Below are 18919 nucleotides of genomic sequence, written 5' to 3'. Positions count from 1 at the left end.
CATAACAAAGGGAGTAAGTTGTAGCTCATGGGGCTAATCTTTACCAGAAACCACCCTGGGCTGAAACACAACAGTTCTTAAAAAGCTGGTGTGCTTGAAGTCAGATGGCAGCCAGAACACCAAATGCCTCAACATGCCTTTACCCCACCATAACATTCTGAGCAGAACACTGTCCTGCAGCCCACAGTGGCCTCAGTGATCATAAACAGGATGTCTCAGCAAGGAAGTGTCTGTCAGGGGGTCACAAGAGCTCCCTCCCCATGTGGAAATCTGAAGCAGCATGAGCATGAACAAAGGAGAAATGAATCAGCAGCCTGATGACACAGGCACCTGCACCCCCTATCCCCAGCGGATCGGGCCTCTCTGATTTCTCATATGAAAAATGGGAAAATAGTCCTGTCTTCATCCCACGGTTACTGCACTAAAATCACAATGCAATAAACTCATTCTCCATCACATTACAGCAGCAGCATTTCTTAAAGCCTAGATTCACAAAGCAGAAAAGTTGCTCGTGAACAAATGGACCTTGAGGTAAAAAGCATCTGACAAAGGAGGCCTGGGAGGTCTTCAAGGATCAAGCCTATACATTCTTGATTCTAAGAACCTTCTTCCTGAAGCCACATAATCATGTCTAAGACCAGAGGACAAGTCTTAAACCCAGCAAGACCAGTGCTTACCTCGGCCATAGGCCCTGGCTTTCTTCGGGTTGAGTTTGGGCTTCAGAGGAGCCCCCGGCTTGAGCTTGGCTTTGGGGAACTGGGACAGGTAAGTCATCACCGAGTGCTCATCCACATCGGGGTGAATAATTTCTTCAGGAGTGATGACCTAGAATAACAGCATGGTAGGTGAACACCCAGAGTACATCACTTATAACCGCTAAAGTTTTTGCAAATGTCTCAAGTCAAACACTATAGACATTAAGAAATTGAGTCAGCCTCTAAATTAAGTGAAATTATATCAAATTACATGCCAATGTCAGTGTTTTTAACCTTTTAGAGGTGTCATTTTTCGTTTCGGAAGCTGAGGACCCCCTCCAGACAATTTTTTTAACGTTTATTTATTTTGAGAGAGAGAGAGAGAATGCGTGCACATGTGCACGAGCAGGGAAGGGGCAGAGAGAGAGGGAGAGAGAGAGAATCCCAAGCAGGCTCTGCGCTGTCAGTGCAAAGCCCAATGTGGAACCCATGGCTCATGAGATTATGACCTGAGCTGAAATCAAAGAGTCAGACACTTAACCAACTGAGCCACCCAGGAGCCCCTCCTCCAGACAATTCTATATGTAATTTCCAGAGGTGCACACCCACCCTCCAAAAAAGACCTGCTCACCCCCTACCCTGGGGAAACTTTCCAGTAGGGGTAAGCTATGTCAAGTGAGGAGGAAGAAGATACAATTATACACAGGATTTGCACATATTACCAAAAAGCACATAAACTGGCCTTTCCCTTTGCTCATCTACCCATTGCCTGCATCTCTATTAACTCTGCTACCAATAAAAAATAGTAATAAAAAAAAAAAGAGAGAACACAGCAACATATTAGATCTGTGGTCTTGTTACATGCTGAAGCCCTAACCACCTGGGTAATGGTATTAGGAGGTGGGGCCCAAGGGAAGTAAGTGGGTTTAGATGAGGTCATGAGGATAGGGCCCCCAGGATGGGATTAATGCTCTTATTAAGAGAAGGAAAGACCAGACCTCTCTTTCTTTCCCATGTGAGGGCACAGCAAGAAACCAGTTGTCTGCAAGTCACAAAGAGGGCCCCCACCAAGAACTGACTCTGCTGGCACCTTGCTCTTGGACTTCTAGCCTCCAGATATGGGAAATAAACTTCCGTTGTTTATACCATCCAATCTATGGTATTTTGTTAGAGCGGCCTGAGCTGATGACAATGGGTTTCAATACATCACGAGTCGTTAAAAAAAATAGGGAGGAAGTTAATTTCTCCTGACATGTAGCCTAGGAGCAACATTACACCTATGCTCGGCAGGTAGCCTCCTTGAAGGCATCACAGCCTCAGGCCTACTACCTGACCTAGTCCTAAACAGTACAAAAAATCTCTCTGCCCCCCGTAAGGGTGCTGAGGAGGTAAGGTAAGGCAGTACTCCTCAGACCAACAGAAGGCTCTGTCTCATGAACTGGGTTAACTAAATGCAGATGAATAACATATATACCCCAGCTTCCCTCACCCCAAAGTAACACACACACACACACACACACACACACACACACCAGAAAACATACTGATCATTATCTCCAGCAACAGAACAGCTACTTGGGTTTGAACAATTGCCTTCACTCATTCCATAAAATGTAGGATGTGCATTGATTTGACATTCTTCCAGGCAGCTCCCTCAACAACTATACAGTGCCAACATCACACGTACATCAAAAGGAGATGGTTTAAGGTTTAAGAGGAGATGAAAAAGATACCACACCACTTACTGAGGGTGGGAGAGCCAAGAAATGGGCCATGAAGCAGAGACATGATGTCAAAACCAAAGAAATACAGGCAAAATTTTCTATCTCCCAAGGGATCCTATTACAAAATACACTGAACTCGGCTCTGATTACTTAGTCCATAATGTAACCAGTGGTGAGGTCATCCATCCACGGCACTGGCCACCTACAAGTTCTCTTGACCAGGGCTTCAAATATGGGAGTCTTGGTATTTAAATGTCAGAGGGAGTTTTTTAGCCTCCTTGAAAAACCTTAGAAGACAAGACCTCAACTGTGTAATGTGGCTACTGTCAATGGTATCCAAGATTTATTCAATTTCCAAGTTCTCTTGTCATATTCCTGTGATAGGATTAGGAGCAATACAAATTCTTCCACAATTTCCAATAATGGTAGGTCATCCTGGTTTAAATTAAAAAAAAAAACTTCTAAGTCCTGTGACTGTCCCTAAGATACTGGATCTTTTTTTTTTTTTTTTTTTTTTCAACGTTTATTTATTTTTGGGACAGAGAGAGACAGAGCATGAACGGGGGAAGGGCAGAGAGAGAGGGAGACACAGAATCAGAAACAGGCTCCAGGCTCTGAGCCATCAGCCCAGAGCCTGACGCGGGGCTCGAACTCACGGACCGCGAGATCGTGACCTGGCTGAAGTCGGACGCTTAACCGACTGCGCCACCCAGGCGCCCCAAGATACTGGATCTTTAAAAAAACTTCTAAAATATGTAAAAAGTGGTCAAATATTGGCTCTTTCTTACAGTTCAACCTAATCATTAAAGTCCACATTTGCAGTCTTGTATCTCAAGACACTCTTTGAGATCTTTGGAGCAGAAACACTAGAAAATTTGCCACATGTGACAGAGCACTGTGAAGATTTTTGAATGATCTACAAGCACCTCAATCAATGAGAACCTGTGATTATGGGTAAACTGAGGAAGAGGGGAGAGTGTCATAGGCAATACTCTCTGAGGGCTGAGGCTGAGGATGTCAGACTGCCTGCCACACCGAAAGAGGCATCCACAGAGTCTCAGAACAAGCTGGAGGATGGAAATAGCCCCATGGGACATGGTGTTGCTTGTATATATACCTGTGGGACACCCAGCCAGTCGTCTGCTTGCTGCATAGCTTCCCGTGCATTGTCCACAGGCTTTCGTGGATCCCAGGATTCCCAGTCTGGACACAGACCTGTTAATATGACACAAAAGATTCTGTTAATATTAACTCACTGAAAAGATTAAAGGAAGCCATGTGCTTAAATTAAACCCCTTTGGTATCTTAATTCAGAGAACAATTTCTTCCTAAAATCACAGTGAACTGTATATTTTAAGGGCAAAAAGTATCCACTCCTCCAGAGTAGAAACTATTCTGAGTCTAAACTGAGAATTCTCCCTCAGGCCGTTATTTTCTTGCATTAACACAGAGATTATTCATTCCTTGAAGGTGTGGTATAAATAAATAAACAAAGCCTATAAAACTATTTGAGCCTGGTGCCTTTTTACAGGGGATTTTCCCCCCCTACCACATTTGCACTTCTGTAGTCCAGTCACCAAACATGTAGGGTTCACGCCAGCTGGATGTTCTACAATTTAACTCAAAATTGATACAATCTATGTAGAAATCGTGTAAAATCCCACAGGTTAAGGGCTCAGTCCCATAAGACTGTCCCCTTCCCCCACTTCACCAAATGCAAGTCCAGGCTGTCACTTGGACTTCTAACAGACCATTCTATAAATTGCAGGTTCTCACAACGCCTCCTCAGATTCAATCGTTAACCAGAGTGGATCACAGAACTCAGGAATACCATTTAATTGCTAGATTATTGATATCTTAGAAAAGGCTACAACTCAGAGTGCCTGGTTGGTTCAGCTGGTTAAGTGTCTGAACCTTGATTTCAGCTCAGGTCATGATCTCACAGGTTCAAGAGATCAAGCCCTGCATCAAGCTCTGCACTGACAGCATGAAGCCTGCTTGAGATTCTCTCTCTTCTGTCTCTGCCCCTCCCCTGCTCACACATGTGCACATGCTCCCTCTCAAAATAAATAAATAAACTTAAAAAAAATTTTTTTAAATAAAAGGCTATAACTTGGGATCCCTGGGTGACTCAGTCAGTTGAGCATCTGACTTTGTATCAGGTCATAATCTCGCAGTTTGTGGGTTCGAGCCCCACATCGGGCTTGCTGCTGTCAGCCTGTCAGCACAGAGCCTGCTTTGGATCCTCTGTCCCTCTCTCTTTCTGCCCCTTCCCCACTCTCACTCAAAAAATTTAAAAAAATTTTTCTAATTAAAAAAAAAGTTACAGGGGCGCCTGGGTGGCGCAGTCGGTTAAGCGTCCGACTTCAGCCAGGTCACAATCTCGCGGTCCGTGAGTTCGAGCCCCGCATCAGGCTCTGGGCTGATGGCTCAGAGCCTGGAGCCTGTTTCCGATTCTGTGTCTCCCTCTCTCTCTGCCCCTCCCCTGTTCATACTCTGTCTCTCTCTGTCCCAAAAATAAATAAACGTTGAAAAAAAAAAAAAAGTTACAACTCAAGAATAACCAGGTGAAAGAGATGCATATGGCAAGGTATGGGAGAAGGCGTGTGGGGCTTCCATGCCCTTTCCAGGTACACCACCCTCCCAGCACCTCCTTGTGTTTACCAACCTGAAAGCTCCCTCAAATGTATAGTTCAAGGAATTTTGTGGAGACCTCAACATGTTGTCATGATTGATTAAATAACTGGCCACTAATGATTAACTCAACTTCCATCTCCTCTCCTCTAACCTTGGTGGTTAGGAGATAGGCCTAACAGTTGGGACCCTCTAATCACCTGCCTCCATCCTTAGCAGCTGTCTAAAAGTCATCTCATTAACATAAACTCAGGTGTGGTTGAAAGGAACCATTGTCCTGGCTCTTATCACTTAAATTCCAAGGGTTTTTGGAGCTCTGTGCCAGGAAAGGGACAAAGACTAAAATATACGTTTCTTTTATAAGTCAAAATATCACAATCCTATTCCTAGATACATCTAAAAAGACTGCACTAGCAACTGTATTCTGTATAATTCAAAAATCCACTTGCCCAAAAGCCCAAACCTAGAATCATCTTAAAAGCCTCTGTAAACAGGAGAAGTATAGGACTGAAGTAAACATCCATAGGTTTAAACTGGTAAAGAGGTATCCTGAAATGTGTCTTTCGGTGAAAGCAAGGAAGAGGGTGCTGGGAAATTAACTAATGCTGAGCTTTGAGTTAGTTTGGGACATCACCAGCTTATAGGCTTTCAAGACAGAATGAGGCCTGGAGTCAGCCTGCCCTCCCTGTCCAACATAGGCTAGCCAGCTCCGCTTGGAGTGTCGGGAACCATTAGCTTACTAAAAACTAATGTGACCAGCATATACAGAGTATTCGTAAATGGAAAATATGATTCTTAAAGTAAATTTTTTATTAGAAACAATATTGAGGGTGCATATAAACACAGGCTCTGGTTTTTCTACGGAGTGTGTACCAGCAAACTCTACCCATCAACCTAAACCCTCCAGTGAGGATAATTACTACCTTGGTGTGCACTCAACCACTCAGAAAAGGGGGGAAAGCCTCCAACTGGATCCTGACCAAGCACTATTTCATAGCAACACAGAAAAAAAAGGGTGGAGAACGCCATGTATAGTCACCCAGTGGTTGATAAAAATGGGTACTTTCCACTCAATGGAAGTTTTTAGATTTTCATGCCAAGTCAACTAACAGGGCCACGTGTTTCTGCTGAAGTCAATGGGAAACCAGGCACCAACTGTGGGAAGAGGCAGGACTTTGGAGTCTGAAAGCTAAACCTGCTCCAAGAACTACAGGATTCATTGGGGATTTGGGTAAATAACTGAGTTCAATGCTCAAAAAGTCAATGGATACACCTAGAAGGTAAACAGAGCCAGTTTTAGCTCCCTTTGCTCTTACAGGGGGCTAAAACTAGGAGAAGACACCAATCACAGCAAACCCAGCTTTCCCATGAGACAACCAAGGGGCTTTGGGCCCACAAATCTCCATCCTGAAGAGCTGGCTCAGGCAGCCATGGACACTTACCTGGGGCACAGCTGTCTACCAAGGCTCCCAGAGCCTTGCCATCTTGCCAGTTCTGGTTAAAGTTGGTGATGGGCAAGTAGGGGATCTTGTTCTGAATCCATCCCAGTAGCCTCTGCTTTGGCGTCTGCTTCTTGGCATCGTCATCCCCTTCGTCCTCCCACACGGGCATGGAGATGGAGTAGTGGAGGATCAGTGTCCACACCAGGCCCAGGATGAGCTTCAGGTTCCCATCCACAATGGCTTTGCTATCTGGGGAGAGAGGCACAGGCGTGGGTTGGCACCTTCCTCTCGGTTGTGAATGAAATCTTCATTTGTCAGAGAACCACACAGAACTATTTCAGCATGAAAGGCCTGTAATGTTACAATCTGCTTCAAAATACTTGAGGATGGTAACAGATGAAACTAGATTCCAAGATGTTTATCAGTGTCATGAAATCATGGGTACATGAGAATGTATTATACCTTTATCTCTACTTTTGCATACGTTGGAAATGTTCTGTAATAAAAAGAGCTTTTAAATTTTAAAGGACTCATTTCAGAAATATGGACAATAAAAAGAGGTGGCTGAATTCCAGGGACAACCATCTGTTTAACTTGATAGTATGTGATCTACCAAATTATATGTGTATGTGTTTGCATATATATACATATACGTGTGTGTGTGTGTGTTTGCTGCCCTGAATTTATATTCTACTATACCTTTCTTTTCACTAATCATTATGTCCTAGAGGTGTAAGAGGCAAGTTTCCCTTCAGATCTCACCATCCCTGGGTGTTATCAATCATTTTCATCTCTGCTCTTCTCTCCAGTTAGTCATTCATAAGATAAAGTCATTAATAGTTAAGCTAATCCAGCTGGGCAAAGTCTCTGTTGCCAGAAGGATAAGTGACTGGCCCAAGGTCCTGGCTCCTCTCTAGTGCTCCCTGAGCTTAACACAACAAGCCATACACCAGCCCTTCTAGGAATCTTCCAGGAAATCTCCCTGCTGCTGGTTTCTACCTTCTACTCCCTTGGCTTCTCTATGGCCCTCTGTCCTCTGTCCTCTTTCCAACCTCTACCTACATCCATCAAAATCCAAACATTACCAATAAAATCTCTCTATCTCTCTCCCTGTCTCCCCCTGCACACACTTCCCCTCCTATCCATCCCCAATCTCTCTCCCCCTCTCCCTTCCCCTCCTGTCTATACCCCCATCTCTCTCCCCCTCACCCACATCCTTCCCCTCCTATTACCCACCCACCCACTCCCCCCTCTCAATTTCCTCCACCCTTTCCCCACCAAACAACCCCTGTTGCATGCCCCTATTCTACCAGGACCCCAAACTGAAAATGTCAGAGCCATCATGGACTCCTCCTTCAAATCTCAGGTTGCCATTTCAACAATGTGTCAATTCCCTTTTCTACCTACATCTCTTAGCAAATCCTTTTCTCCACCTTCCCAATAAATGTGTGGCCCCTCCTCCCCTCTCTCAGAGTCCTCGACAGCCATGAAGCTGAACCATGTTCACATAACCCTACAACTATCTTTCTAGTCAGGTACCTCTGTGCTCCCAAATTCACCAATGGTCCCAACTGCCCACAGTCAAACTCCTTAGACATACAGCACCCTCAGAACTCCCAAACACAGCCTGCTTTTTCACCCTTGTCACCACTCCCACCACAGTTTACACTCCAGACTCAGAGACTCCTCATTCCTGGACTACATCCTGCTTTGGACCCCATGGACCTCTCCATGTGTTCTGTATTCCCTCTGGTGGGAAGACCCTTCACCCCCATCCTCCTGTGGGACAAGCCCTGGCTCATCATCCAAGGACCAGATCCAACAGGTGGTGGCCCTTCACTCCCACCAACATGTGTGTGACTGTGCCAGGGTCCTCTCAAGACAAAAACCATTCACTCCTGAGCCTCCAAGCCCCCATTCCAGGACTGTGAGCACCTGCCATGGAGTAATGAGCCTTCACCATCTTGCAGCTCCCTTCACCCTGTCCCACCCATTCACCCACCCACCACAAACCACCTGAATGTCAGTTAGACACATGCCAGATTGCACTTAATGAAACCCAACTACAACCACATGAGAAATATACACACATACTGAGAAGGAGTAAACCCCATGTCACTCAAAACTGAAAGGGTGGAGACTTTTTTTGTTTTTAAATTCACCTGGTTATTGTTAGTCCTCTCACAAGAAAAGATCCTCTTAAAAGGGCGCACCCAAACCCACAGAAACCAAAGGTGCTTTTATGGTTGTAGATTCAGTCATAATAAAACTCGATCGTGTAAAGCTGTACAGGGTAAAGAGTACCATAAACTGACTGGTAAGACAATTTATATTTGAGCAATCCTCACTCAAAGTTAAGGTGCCCAGAGATTTTCTATACAATGAATTGTATAAATAATAACTTTTAAACAGGACAGTCCACATAACTCACAGGGCTCAATGACAAATGAAAATACATGACTTCTCGTCCAAAAAGGATTAAGAATTTCAAGATGGCAACAGCAGAGCATTAAACCAAGCACAGAACCCTTCTGAGAGCAGGGCCCTGTACAGCTGCACAGACTATGTGACCACGAAGCCCCCTCTGCTTCTGAGGTCCTGTGGTCAATAAAGCAATAATCTGCAGAAGACACTTGACCGTGCACAGAACTTGAACATCCGAGGAGTTCATCCCATGGACCATATGTTTCTCCAGCTGGCAGCCCTTGACCATGACGGAATTTTTTTGATAAGATGTCCTGTTATGAGGTCGTCTTTGAAGCGCTACTGATTACTGAGCTACTACCTACCAATCATAAGAAATTCCAGGTCAAACAATTTTCCATGCCAGAGTCCTTTATTTAAACTAAAGGGAGAAGAGCAGTCCTCAGAAGGGGGAAGCACGAGGTGGGGATGAAGTAAAGTATGTGAATGCTTATCGTTAGTCAGCGTACCCGTGCTGGACCAGGCAAGGTCAGGTCTTGCACCAGGCAGGATCTGAACAGGCCAGAAAGTCTCATGCAGCCACAAGCATCAGACTACAGAGTTCAACTTTCCTGAGTTATGTGTTAAGTGCTCTTCAAATGCAAACTTACAGATTTTATCCATAAATCAAAACACGAAACCAGTCGCTCTATTTTTACCCGGCTTACACATGTTGGTCTGAAGGAATGAGACATGAGTCTTTTTCGAAAAAGATTTCAGGGGAAATATGACCCAGTAAAAGTCTGAGCCAAATTTATGAAAAAGACAATGCCCAGAACTTCTGTTTCCAATGAATTCAAGGTGGGTGTCCAAACGGGAAAGCCCCCATTAAGATCTCCTTGGGATAAATGATACTTTTGCTCTGCTATTCTAAGAAGCTGGAGAAGGAACAGTCCTAGTTCCAAAAGTGATTTTGACAGGTGAAGGTTCAAATGCTTTACCGAACTCTTGGAACAATAAAACGATGGCAACTTGCCCAAAATGACTCCCCCTTTCCCACCCACATGAAACAGAAGACTCCCAATGCCTTGAAAATGAAATGCTCCACAGCATTACAGTGTCAATGTCTGACCATCACAACAGACTACAGGATTTTCAAACGTGAGCGTGCTCTGTGATGTTTATGTCGAGTGTAAACATGAAACAGAAATGTAAAAGGAGGAAAGGTCCAGGTCAGCTGGAAGCCTCTCTGGCAGGATTCCACCTCATTGAGAGCCTCTTTCTGGAATAAAATAAGCCAGCGCCCGCCACGCCTGCTGGACCTCCTAGAATCTGCTTAGGTTGTAGTTGGCCTGGAATCTGGCCACAGGTTTCTCCTCCCCAGATCCAACCAATCACAATTCCCATGTAACTGGTCCTGGCTCTGGACAGCACTGACCCTCCAACCGCATACACACCCTCTGGAACTACTTAAAATTATCCAGCATTGCTTCTAAGTGAGGGCAGTGGCTTTTCTTCTTTTTTAATAGCTAGAAAGTTAATTTGAGCTACTGCAAATTCTAGGATGGAATGTTTTCACGTCATTTCTGTACACCGGTTCTCCAACCCTCCCTGAGTAGCAATCAGGAATGGGCACATTTATGGGGGAGGAAACCAGCTATTTTTAGGCAATCTTTGGAAGCATCTTGGAAACATCTACTGCGTAGACAAGTTCCTCTGAAGACGGGAGATGGTGATCTTTCCGTCTCTCATACCAGGAGGGCAGGATCCACGCCACCGACTGCATGCTCACCACATTCACTGTGCCCATCTCCTCTCCTATTACTGATTCACCAGGGTGGCATGGTGGGGGTTGGGGGGGCGGGGAGGGAGGCCTGAGCAAGCACCGTCCCACATTTCTGCCCTCCTGAGTAAGAACAGCAGGTCATCCAGCAGCCACAATGCAGCAGCTCACTGCTGGGTCAGAAACAGCCAACAAGGGACTTCAGGGATCAAGGAGACGTAGGAGTTTCGGGAAAGCTCCTCCTAGTACGCTTGAAGAAAAGCACCCAGACCATAATCCAGCTATGACTTGGTCATCTGGAGAAGAGTCTGTCACCCACTCTGCCTCCGTCCTCCCATCTCTACTACCCTCTGGGAGGCAACGTGGCACAGTGGTTTAAGTACAGGCTATGGAACCAGCCGCTCCTCTAGACAGGCCGCTTTGAACCATCCATCCATCCTCTCTGGGCTTTCTGTTTCTTCGTTTACCAAATGGGAATGATCCCAGTCAACACCTTCACAGGGCAGTTACTAAGAAGCAGGTGGGTTATAGAACACCACGAGTTGAGCATAATGCCGGGGACAGGGTAGGCACTTCATAATACCTTCCTTCCTCTCCTTACTCATTCACCTCATATCTGAATACCTGCTCTGTGCCCAACACACTTCCCTAGAACCGGAAGCCCAGAAGCTATAATCCCAGTTTTGTAAGTGAGCAGGAAACAGAAGTCAGGGTTAGTCGGGGTAATTCACAATAGTACCTTGCGAATTAAAAGGAGGATGAAATGTTCAATGTGTCACTTCCCTGAGCCATGGAATTCATTAGAAGGGTCATGAGCCTCTGAGGTCCCTGTTCTCTTGTCCCAGGAGGAGGCCGACCTGCATGCTGTAGTGAACCCAGAACACATGAGGTAGGTGCAAGGGGGACATTGTGGCGCTAAGTGCTTTAGGAGACCACTAAGGCCTGAGATTCCTGCAGACAGAAACCAAGAACTACACAGGAACCCGACTGCTGATAATCGATCAGACCTTATTGAAAGAGAATATGGTATGAAAAGAGGCCCACAAGAGCCAGGGGTCTGGCCCCAACTTGACTTCCCAACTTTGCATTTCCCTAGGGTTAACCTTGATCCTTGGCCTCAGCTGGCTTGGCCTGGAACTCTCCCCCCACCTCTCTTGACCTAGATAATGCCTCTTCTATGCCCAACTCTGCAAAACTAGAATAGGTCCCCGGCTAAGTGCCCCCTCAATGCCCTGTGCCCTTCTCTCTCAGTGCAGCTACAGCTGTGCCTGCCTCCTGTGCTCAAAGTGGCAGCACCACAACGGCAGGAACAGGCTGTTTTGCTCCCCCGATCATGGACGCTTGGCTGTTGGCAGGCACGTTCGGCTCCCTGCTCTCTCCTCTCTGGTGCTCTGTGAGAGACAGGGCCGCTTCCCCGCTGAGTGGATGCGAAAGTACACACACAGCCTTTCAGACAGAACTCTAATCTGCTCCAGACTGTGTCCACCTCTGAGCCCCCAGCAGGCAATACAGCATGTGGCACAGAAACATGGCTGGGGAGGTCCCTGAGGCTCTGCAGGCGTGGGCTCGGCACCAGCAGGCGGGCTGCAGAGGCCTGGCCAAGTGATCCGACCCCAGCATGCCTCAGTCACTTTACCTGTAAACTGGGGATAATGTTGGAACAGGAGAATACAGCTGCTGGGAAGACTGCCTGCCATAACACATTTCCAGCATTCAGACCCCTATATAGTCAGTTGTCATTAAATGCTAACATTAGTACTATTACTCTTACCACCACTGACTTCAACATGCTTTTATCAACCTTGAGACAAAAAGAACAAAGGCAGAAGGGAAAAGTGAAAGCTTAGCAGTTAAAGGTGGTGACCTCCGCGTAGGCACTGGGGTTTCCTGTCAGCCTTGACTGCTTGGGTGAGCCAACCCAAAGAGCATCCTGTGAAGGGCTGCCCCAAGGTCACCCCACAATGCAGCACTCGGATCACCTGGGCCCAGGATGCAGGTGGCAGACGGGGCTCACTGGCATCCCAGCTTGGTTTTATGGTTCCTCCCCATCCTGCCTTCTCTTCCAGCCTGCACAAACTGTGGCTGAATTGTTGGCCTCGGCTGCCCAAACAAGAGGGTACCCTCAACTAAAAGAAGGCTAAGTTTACCACCGTCTTCAGTTTCTCAGATGTCACCATTCCCTTCATCATTAAAGACGACTGTCTCAGTCCGCCGTCCAGAACCAGGGTCCATTTCTGGGGGTGCAACGGTCCTTCCATCCGTACAGCAGGTGATGGACTATGTACACAAGACTGTGCACCTGCCTAGACACCCATGGGCAGGATTAAAGGGCCAGATGCTTTCACCCCTGCTCAGGGCTTCGTACAGGGCCTCAAACCATCAAAAGGCCACACAGACTTACAGCCAGACTTGACAACTCACACTGCTGATGGCTGAAGGGTACTTGTGGTGAAGGCCACAAAAACCCTGCCTCCTCCTCTCCCAGGCATGTGGCTTCCAGCTGGACGGTCCTTCCTAGCCTCCCTTGCAGCTCAGCAGTGTGGTTGCTTCACCAACGGACAGTGAGCAGACAGAACGGTGCCATCACTTTAGGGCAGGGGGAGTGCTCCCTCCTACCGCCAGCAAGAGCCCCTGACATTACAGTCACTTAGCTTCAACCTGCGCTCGGGGAGGCCAGGCAAGGTGATAGAAAGAACCTGGGTCCCAGAATAGGGTGCCCTGCCAACCTGAAGACTGAAAAAAGCCACTGTATTTGGGCTTTTTCTCTGTTACAGCAGCTTACCTATAATAAGAGGATGTTCTGGGCCCTGAAGTCCTGAAGTCACACGGGCCAATTTCTAATCAGTAAGATAAAATACAGACCACGATAAAACAAGGGTGGATTGGAGCACTCTGGTCAGCTGGATTTCCAATCCTTTTTCTTACTCAGGAACTCTCAAGGATGACAAAGGAAGTGTCTGAGTTAACAATTTTTACACTTCACTTCAGGGTTAACAAAGAGTTCATTTGGAAGGCCTTTTCATGTTAGTAATTTTTCAAGAGATGACACAATAGACCAAGGGTGGCAAATGGCATTAGCATGTGAGGTGAAAACCCTTTCAGGTGTTGAGAAAGATTCTCAGGCCCTATCTGGGGTCAACGAGAAAATAGATTACCAATGTCTGCCACGACCAGGCACAGGGAGTGGAGGCTCAATGAGGAAGAACTGTATAGATTAGTCATGCCTGCTCTGGGCACGGCATGGGGAGCAGTGGCTGGGACTTCTCTGCAACAGAATTGAGCAAACATTGCCAAATCCCTGATTGGAGACTTCTACTATAGGCCCATAACACATTCCTTATGCATAACCTCAGACTTCAAATTTCCTACTTTGCCAACTATTCCTTCTGTTTTCTCTCACTTGCTGGACAATTTTTGCCCGGAATAATTGGAACAAATTATTTCATAAATACCTTATTTTTATTTTGATACAGAGTTTTTGGTGGACATTCAGATCACAGATACTATGCTGGTGTCCTGCTTCATATGTATCCCAAACACCCGATTCTCTGTTTAAGAGGCATCCTTTGTTTAAAAGAAGCATTTGCATCACTCGGTGGGCTTCCAAATGCCACTTTTCAAAAGTTTTTATCACTTCTGGGGATTACTTTATATCCAGCGACAAAGTCACACTGAACCTTAAATGAGACTGGTATATTTGTGGGTCTAGAACTTAGTCTCTTCCAACTAGTATTAGTGGGAAAGCCTTAAAAAGTTAGAACAAGGATTCTAATCTTGTTATAAAGATTACAGAAAGAAGGGAAAAAGGAAACACGCCCCAAAATGGTCAAAGCAATGTATTCTAAACTAGGTTTTTGACCTCAAAGCCACAGGTCTCCTAAGTGAGTAGTAGGACAAGGGTCCCAGGGACCCCTGAGCGTGAGCAGAGAGTGGAGGAGCCCGGAGTCCAGTCACTGGGAGGTGCTGGTAAACCCCAGTGTGAGCTCAGAAGTTCTCAGCGCGGTGATGTCTGTCCCTGGCCCATAGCTTTTAGGCACAACTGCTCTGAGAACATGTGCAGATCAAATAATAAATGCTGGCTGCAAATGGAGGTCCTTGTCACCTGTGGACTCCAGCTCAGCCTCACCTGAAACACAGCTCACGGCCCAGGCCGGTCCTGTGCACGCAAGTGCAGCCCACAGGGAAACCCTTTGGGGAAAAGCATGAGGGCAGGAGGAACCAGGCCCGGAAAGACTCCTAAGCACCTCCCCCTCCTTACATCAACAGCGACCAAACTGTAACAGCAACTCCAGACTTTTCCAGATCCTTCTTCCAGACCTCTCCCCTGGGCCTGGCCCTGTGCCACATGTATCACCTCATGTTACCCTCACAGCAACCCTAGAAGGGTCGCTTTTATGCTTAATCTCATTTTACAGATGGGAAGACAGAGGCCCGCAGAGGCAATTGTCAAAAGTAACATACAGGAAGAACCCAGATTTAAACCCAGTTCTCTGCTGTCTGAGCCCAACCTCCATACTTCTCTAAATACACATTATGCCATGACAGCTGTATAAGGTGAGTGCAACAGGACTCACATTTCATAGATGAGACAGAGTACAGGAAGGGACACACCCCTGAAGCCCACGGCCAGTTAGTGGCGAACTTGGGAGAGGAACCCAGGTGGGGTCTCTGAACCTGCCACTGCCCCAATCATTCCCACAATCCCTAAACTGTCGAGGTTTAGAAATGAAAAATGTGGGCAGAAAGTGACAGCTTACAGCCTAGGAGGTGCAAGCAGAGGTCAGACTTGTATTACTTTAGTCCCTCTGTCTCAGTCATGACTTGGCCTTTACTGCATCCCAGAAACTGGGGATTCCAATGTCCCTACATCTGGGAGGTCCACCATGCATGACCTACCGCTCAGCATAGGAAATCAGAGAAGATGGCAGAAAACACACCTCTGTCCCCATTTACCCCAACCTATTGGTCTGTATTTTCCCCAGAAAATAGAAATTAGGGTCACTCACATACTTGAAAGCTCCATTTGTTCTCATACCCAGCAAACACTTCTGCCTACAGAATGCCAGGCCCTGTGCTGGACACAAATTATGCTTTTATGTACGATAATAAGTTAAATTGGCTTTAAAACACTCCACAAGGAGATGACAACATTATTATAATGAAAACCATCCACCAACCCACTTCTTGCAACCCTGCCCTGGGGAAAGACATTGAAGACTTTTTAAGGGACAAAAGGCAAAAAAATTTCTTTTTTGCCATTTGTCTCTCATGCTAAGCTGTTTCTTAAAAAACTTTTTTTTCCTTTTGTAATTAAGAGTAAAAGGTAAAAAATAATAATGCTGATGAAGAGGACAGGTATTCATCCTTCCACTGCAAACTTGTAGAAGTTGAGCCTTGTTAGAAAAAAGATCAAGGTGGTTTCCTTGGTTTGAAAGGGGAGGAATCAGTTTGCATACACCCCCACCCCCTGCCCCTGCAGCCCACATCATGTTACAACTCCTATAAGCCTGTTATAGAAATGGCAGCCTGCCCAATGATCGTGAAGTCATAAAGTGAACAAAACTCCCAATTTAAAGTCTTGAATAGGAACCAAGCTGAGGGAAATTCCAAATAGTTTATAATAGCTGGCTCCCATCATTACCAACAGAAAAAGGATGAAGTTGGAAGAAAAGAAATTCTCAAAGGACAGACACAGGGAGGGGCACATTCCCTGCTTTACCTGTATTGACACTTTTCAGACAGTTACCCACTGTCGAATTTGTACCCCCAAATTTGAATCTTCAACCCAAAATTACACGAGGAGGCCTTTGGACACATGTGCCACCTAGCCACAACAGAGCTCTCTCAGCCCAGACCCGGGCTCCTCCTTGTGGGTAGAACTCCACACCACCAACATCCATGGATAAAAAGCGTGGACAAGAGGGCGGGACTGAATCCACTCAGGCAAAGGGGAGCCCACCTGCTAAAAGAATTAGTAGCCAAGAAACCCAGGTGCCAGGGACACTGAGTTAGTCAGTGATGGAGCAGTTAGGGTTCAGAGAAGCCTGGCTCCCCTCTCAAACATGGCTACCATGTCACTTCAGTGGGTCACTTCCCGGGTTTCAGTCTCCTCATCTGTAAACTGAGAGTCAGAACTGAATTCACAGTGTCAAGCTATTGTGAGATAATGTAGTAAATTGGGTAGCATTCTGCCTGAACCAATCCACCATATCAGCAGAGACCAGTATAGCTACTATTATTATTTCTGCAATATTATAAACACACACAAGTTCAAGAACTAACAGTGTCCCGTTAACATCATGAAAGATTCAATGCCATTCAATTCTGGTTCAAGACTGCCTAGAGCCAAATACCCCAGAACTCAGCCTTCTAACACAGACGAGCATTCCATCTGCTAACGACCACAAGAGCCAGCCCCCATCAGGGACCCAGGATTAAGGCTGATAGAATCAAGATGTTCTTTGCTCAGTGAGCTGCCTGAATGAACTGGCAGTTTGCTAAAATCTGCAGGCCACCCCAACTCCTCCAGCAGATTCCTGAGCAGTCTGCAGGGGCCAGCCTGGGCCACTGTTGACAGAAAATTAAATGCAAGGTCAATAAATTCAATGTGAAGCACAAAGTATTCAAGAAAGTTCCCTTAAGGGATTCCTTTTTCTAATGGGGGGAGGGAGAGGCTTGGATACTAAAGTGATCTTTAACCATGAAAGCAGTTAATTACCATAATATAATGAGGGAATAAAACTGAGAACAACATAAATGCTTCCCCGTGAATAAATAGTTAAATAAACTTTCAGAACGTTCAAGGAAGAAAGTAATAGATGGCTAGGAAAAGAATGAGAAAGATACAGATGTTTGTTCCAATAGGGACAGGGCCATTTGCAGAAAAGTATTGAACATGCAATTCTGTTTTGGAAAAGGCATGACTCTGCATCTGAACAGAAAGATCTGGAAGCATGCAGAGTTGTTGCAAGCAAGCATGTTGTTCACTGGCTCTCTCTGGAAAGACGTAGGGTGATTGCAAAAGACAAGCTTTCTTTTTGTTGTTGGGACATGCTCCTGTGTTGTTTGAATTTCTTTTCTTAGTTTGAATTACATGTGTTACTTTTATAATAAATTGTGACACACACCTCCCAAAAGAAAGAAATACAGGAATGTATACGTTAAGGAATTCTTCACTGAACACAGCGGCTTGTCGGGATCTATAGGCACTGATGTGGGAAAACTGACAAGTTTTATCAAACGGTGAAAGCAATGTGTATCATGGGTTCGCACAGGAGTAAAGGGGCGGCCAGGGAATTCTGTAATTGAGTTCATATATGCATAAAATACCTTCTGAAAAGACAAGAAACTGTTCTCCAACTGCATTTATTTCTGGGTAGAGGAACAGAGAAAGGGGGTGAGGAGGAGTGGGAGGGAGCCAGTCTTATCTTTTTATACTGCATATGATTTACACCATGTTTGATGTTACCTATCAACAAGACACAGACGAATACATGAAGGCTTGGCAAGACTGGCCGGCTGTTCTCCTGATCTCCTCTGCTCAGTTCTCACATGGTGGGTCATCCAAATGCTTTACCAGTCCTCAGCCACACACATTCTCCTGGACAAGCAGTCTCCGTGCCTCAGGAGATGGCCTCTGCCATTTCCAAATAGATTGCCAGAGGAGGGGAAGATGTTGTCATCTGGTTGTCTTTGGGCATGCTTACCAACCCAACAACAACAACAAAAATTGAGGCACCTAGGTGGTTCTGTCAGTTGAGCGACTCTTGATTTCGGCTCAGGCCACGATCTCACAGTTCATGAGTTTGAGCCCCACATCGGGCTCTGTGCTGACAGCGTGGAGCCTGCTTGGGATTCTCTCTCTCTGCCCATCCCCCACCTCTCTCTCTCAAAATAAATAAACCTTAAAAAGCAAATCAACCATCCACCTTCCTGATCCCTTCCTACCTCCTTCCCTGGCACCTAAGAGTATCTTTTCCAAGATGCAGAGACTCAGCCACTCAGTTATATGTGAAGACAGAGGGTCTGGCCCAATGAATGACCCCACCGAATTCTCATTGCTGCCTTAGGAGGTACCTCTGTTAGTCCCATTTTCCAGATTAAAGAAAATGATAAGCAGATAAACTGAGCCCAAAGCCACATAGCTCATAAGTGGTAGAGGAGGATTTGAATTCAGGCCCTCTAACTCCAGAATCTGTTGTTGACTGTTCCACCTGGAGGCCAGGATGGGGCTGCAAA

The 18919-nt window shown here is 46.0% G+C and overlaps 1 protein-coding gene across 7 annotated transcripts in view; it reads right to left on the bottom strand.

Annotated features, from left to right (window-relative positions):
* The window catches only part of FLNB (filamin B), a 143162-nt gene that overhangs the window by 79526 nt on the left and 44717 nt on the right, over positions 1-18919 (bottom strand). For all 7 annotated transcript variants that reach the window (XM_045493344.1, XM_045493338.1, XM_045493339.1 and 4 more), the window contains exons 2-4: positions 6496-6744; positions 3537-3634; positions 678-825 (exon numbers count right to left, since the gene is read on the bottom strand). In XM_045493344.1, the coding sequence (XP_045349300.1) occupies positions 678-825; positions 3537-3634; positions 6496-6744 (495 nt within the window). The remainder of the gene's footprint in view (positions 1-677; positions 826-3536; positions 3635-6495; positions 6745-18919) is intronic.

Source organism: Leopardus geoffroyi, chromosome A2, assembly GCF_018350155.1.
Source record: "Leopardus geoffroyi isolate Oge1 chromosome A2, O.geoffroyi_Oge1_pat1.0, whole genome shotgun sequence".
In the NCBI taxonomy this organism is placed as follows: Eukaryota; Metazoa; Chordata; class Mammalia; order Carnivora; family Felidae; genus Leopardus; species Leopardus geoffroyi.
The sequence above is the reverse complement of the archived record's forward strand: the minus strand, read 5'-3'. Positions and strand labels throughout refer to the sequence as shown.